The sequence below is a fragment of the Cicer arietinum genome, chromosome 4 (assembly GCF_000331145.2).
Source record: "Cicer arietinum cultivar CDC Frontier isolate Library 1 chromosome 4, Cicar.CDCFrontier_v2.0, whole genome shotgun sequence".
Classification (NCBI taxonomy): Eukaryota; Viridiplantae; Streptophyta; class Magnoliopsida; order Fabales; family Fabaceae; genus Cicer; species Cicer arietinum.
The window spans coordinates 51216417-51217746 of NC_021163.2; the positions used below are offsets into that span (position 1 = coordinate 51216417).

Here is a 1330-nt window from a genome sequence, read left to right on the forward strand (position 1 = left end):
ACATTTTACTGTGGTGAGATCGTATCTTGTGTCGGATGTGACACGTGCTGGTTTTGGAGAGGTGGAGTTTGGTTGGGGGAAAGCTGTTTATGGTGGGCCAGCTAAAGCAGGAGTTGGTGCTATTCCTGGTGTTTGTAGCTTTTACATACCTTTTAAAAATGATAAAGGAGAGGAAGGTTTGGTTATGCCGGTTTGTTTGCCAACTCAAGCAATGGAGAGGTTTGTTAAAGAGTTGGATCATGTGCTCAACAACAACAACAACATTAACCAAACTATTAAGGGTGGTAAAAAATCTGGTTTTATTATTTCTTCAATGTTGTAGACTTAAAGAAAACATCCCAAACAAATAAAGAAATCCCCATAATCTTTGTTGCCCTTCAAACCATCATAGACAAGCAAGCTATTCAGGACAAAGAGCAAGCTATTTAGCGGGACTGGATGGCTACTCAGCTTGCTCCTAAGCTCGAACTTGAGTCTCCATTGCCTAATCCTTCTCCAATTTTTCTTGACATACCTCAGTCGTCACGGTCTCCGTCATATGATGGGTCTTCACCTTCATTGTCTTTCTGGTTTAACTTTAGATTAACTCTCTTATTTCTTTTTTCCGGAGAAGTTATTTAAATTTTAAGAATCAAAAGTTTTTTTTGCATGACTACTTCTGTATTTTTTTTTTGAACCACCATGTAATGATCTAGAACTTTATTGTTATATCAATGAAATATTATTATTTGGTTAAAATAATTAACCCATATTAAGGGGGAGTTTCTTATTAAAAAGCTCTATGAATTATTATTAGAATCAAAATTAAAATATGAATTAATATGTTTTGTCATCATAAAAAATGGGGAGATTGTTGAGACAAAATTCCAAATTAATGTTTTGATGATAATTAAACAAAAAGTTAATTAAGACTTCTAATTATGATTCTAAGTGTTTTGGTATTTAACATGTGTTTTTTAAGTGTGTTAAAACAAGATATGTACCAAGCATTACAAAGCAAATCGTATTAAAATCAACAAAGCAAAATCAGTAAAATGAATAGCGTTCTTGACTGATTTCTGGAAAACATAGAACGTTCTCCACATCTACCATAAACAAGAAGGATAATATTTTTATGAAAAACATTAGATCCAGGAAGTGTTATCCTTTCCATATCTTCATCAGAAATATACAAGGATCAATCTAACCAAGAATTATTTCAGAATTCGAAGACTCAACACCTTGCTTCATAAAAATCATAAAGCAAGATCATTCTCCAAGTCAAGCAAATGCAAGTACAGATGAGAGGCTGTAAAGGACACTGCTGTTGTACTTCAAATAGACCTGCACA

The 1330-nt window shown here is 33.5% G+C and overlaps 1 protein-coding gene across 1 annotated transcript in view; it reads left to right on the forward strand.

The window, feature by feature from the left end:
* LOC101494164 (benzyl alcohol O-benzoyltransferase-like) overlaps positions 1-663 on the forward strand; it is a 2525-nt gene extending 1862 nt beyond the window's left edge. Inside the window, exon 2 of the mRNA XM_027333590.2 lies at positions 5-663. Within this exon, the coding sequence (XP_027189391.1) occupies positions 5-322 (318 nt within the window). The 3' untranslated portion in view covers positions 323-663. The remainder of the gene's footprint in view (positions 1-4) is intronic.
* Positions 664-1330: the final 667 nt, after the last annotated feature.